We start from the raw sequence: 1353 nt of genomic DNA, 5'->3' as shown, positions 1-1353 counted from the left end.
TTATGCTGCCGTGCTACCCCCTCCTCCTCTCTCTCTCCCCCCCCCCCCCACCCCCTACTGCCTATCACCTTGTCTTTCCCCTTCCCACACTCACCTCCCCTCTGTAGTCGATGGAAATCGAGATCAACATCGACGAGCTGGACATCATCACGCTGCGCGAGCTCGAGCAGTACGTTCGCGACACCAACCTTGCGGCAAAGTAATGCAGGAAGGCAGCCTAGAACGCTGGAACGCAGTGATGGTGGTCATAACACAGACAAGGCAGCGCCTGAACACACACACACACACACATCACATACACACAGCTTTATGCTGGTCTAGCGGCGGATGTTGAAGAGCGAGTCCTTGACAACCTGGGTGGTGAGGGCATGAAGCTCCTCGATGGCAAACTTGGAGCTTTCGTCGGCGCAGAGGGCGAGCTTGGAGTCTGGCGGGCCTGCAGCGGCTGGTGCCGAGGATAGGAAGCTCATGGACGAGCCTGCGCCGGCGCCGCCTGCGCGGAAACGGGCAGACGACGACGACGACGAGTGGGCCATCTCCTCCTCGGCATCCTCGAGCTTGCGGGCAACCTTGTGGATGCAGTCTGAAAAGTACTCTGCGTTGGAGGTGAGCGCGTTGGTGGCGAGGGCCGAGACCCAGTACTGGTCCCAGAGCAGGTCAAGAAGGGCGGCGTCCGAGGCCGACTTGAAGTACGAGGTCTCCATCTTGTAGTACTCGTCCTTGTGCACGCCAAACTCCTCGATAAGATCGGCCGGAACAGGCTCCCAGCCCGACGAGGCCGACGCTGCCGAGGTACCCGGCGGGTATGTGCGGAACGCGCCGAGCTCGACCTTGCCCGAGGTCATGGTGCGGACCGGGTCGATGACGATGGCGAGCCACGGGTCCATGAACTGCTGGTACAGCCTCTGGGTGGTGCAGTCGGTGCCCGAGAGAAAGACCTGCAGGCCCGGATGCGAGTGGTACCACCCGATGGGGTTTTCCGGGCGGGCGAGCTTCGAGTTGGCCACGTACTCGGACATGTAGATGTTGGCCTGGTCGCCGGCGGTGACGAATGCCTCCTCGCCCTGAATGGGCAGCTCAAACGCGTCGAGCACAATGATAGTCTCGCCCACCACCTTGCCCAGCAGCATGCCCATGATCTCTGTCTTGCGCTCGCCCTTTGCCGCCGAGTGCGCGTGCATGACAATCTTCAGCAGCGCCTTGGCCGAGATCTTCGTCCGCTTAAAGTAGTGGACACTACGTGAGCATCACCGCCACCACCAGTCCGCAGCAGCAAGCAGGGGGAGGGGGGAGGGAGGGGAGGGAGGGAGGAGGGAGGGGAGGGGGGGAGGGGCGCTACGTTGCGGATACTTG

At 62.1% G+C, this 1353-nt stretch overlaps 2 protein-coding genes across 2 annotated transcripts in view; one reads left to right on the top strand and one right to left on the bottom strand.

Annotated features, from left to right (window-relative positions):
* AMSG_11210 (uncharacterized protein) overlaps positions 1 to 274 on the top strand; it is a 1235-nt gene extending 961 nt beyond the window's left edge. The window contains exon 2 of the mRNA XM_013897407.1: positions 108 to 274. Within this exon, the coding sequence (XP_013752861.1) occupies positions 108 to 203 (96 nt within the window). The 3' untranslated portion in view covers positions 204 to 274. The remainder of the gene's footprint in view (positions 1 to 107) is intronic.
* Positions 275 to 317: 43 nt separating this feature from the next.
* Positions 318 to 1353, bottom strand: part of AMSG_11209 (COP9 signalosome complex subunit 5a) — a gene marked incomplete at its 3' end in the record, with an annotated part of 1543 nt that continues 507 nt past the window's right edge. Inside the window, exon 2 of the mRNA XM_013897406.1 lies at positions 318 to 1236. Within this exon, the coding sequence (XP_013752860.1) occupies positions 318 to 1236 (919 nt within the window). The remainder of the gene's footprint in view (positions 1237 to 1353) is intronic.

Source organism: Thecamonas trahens, assembly GCF_000142905.1.
Source record: "Thecamonas trahens ATCC 50062 unplaced genomic scaffold supercont1.72, whole genome shotgun sequence".
Classification (NCBI taxonomy): domain Eukaryota; order Apusomonadida; family Apusomonadidae; genus Thecamonas; species Thecamonas trahens.
Note: the sequence above shows the minus strand (reverse complement) of the source record. Positions and strands in the feature narration are given on the sequence as shown.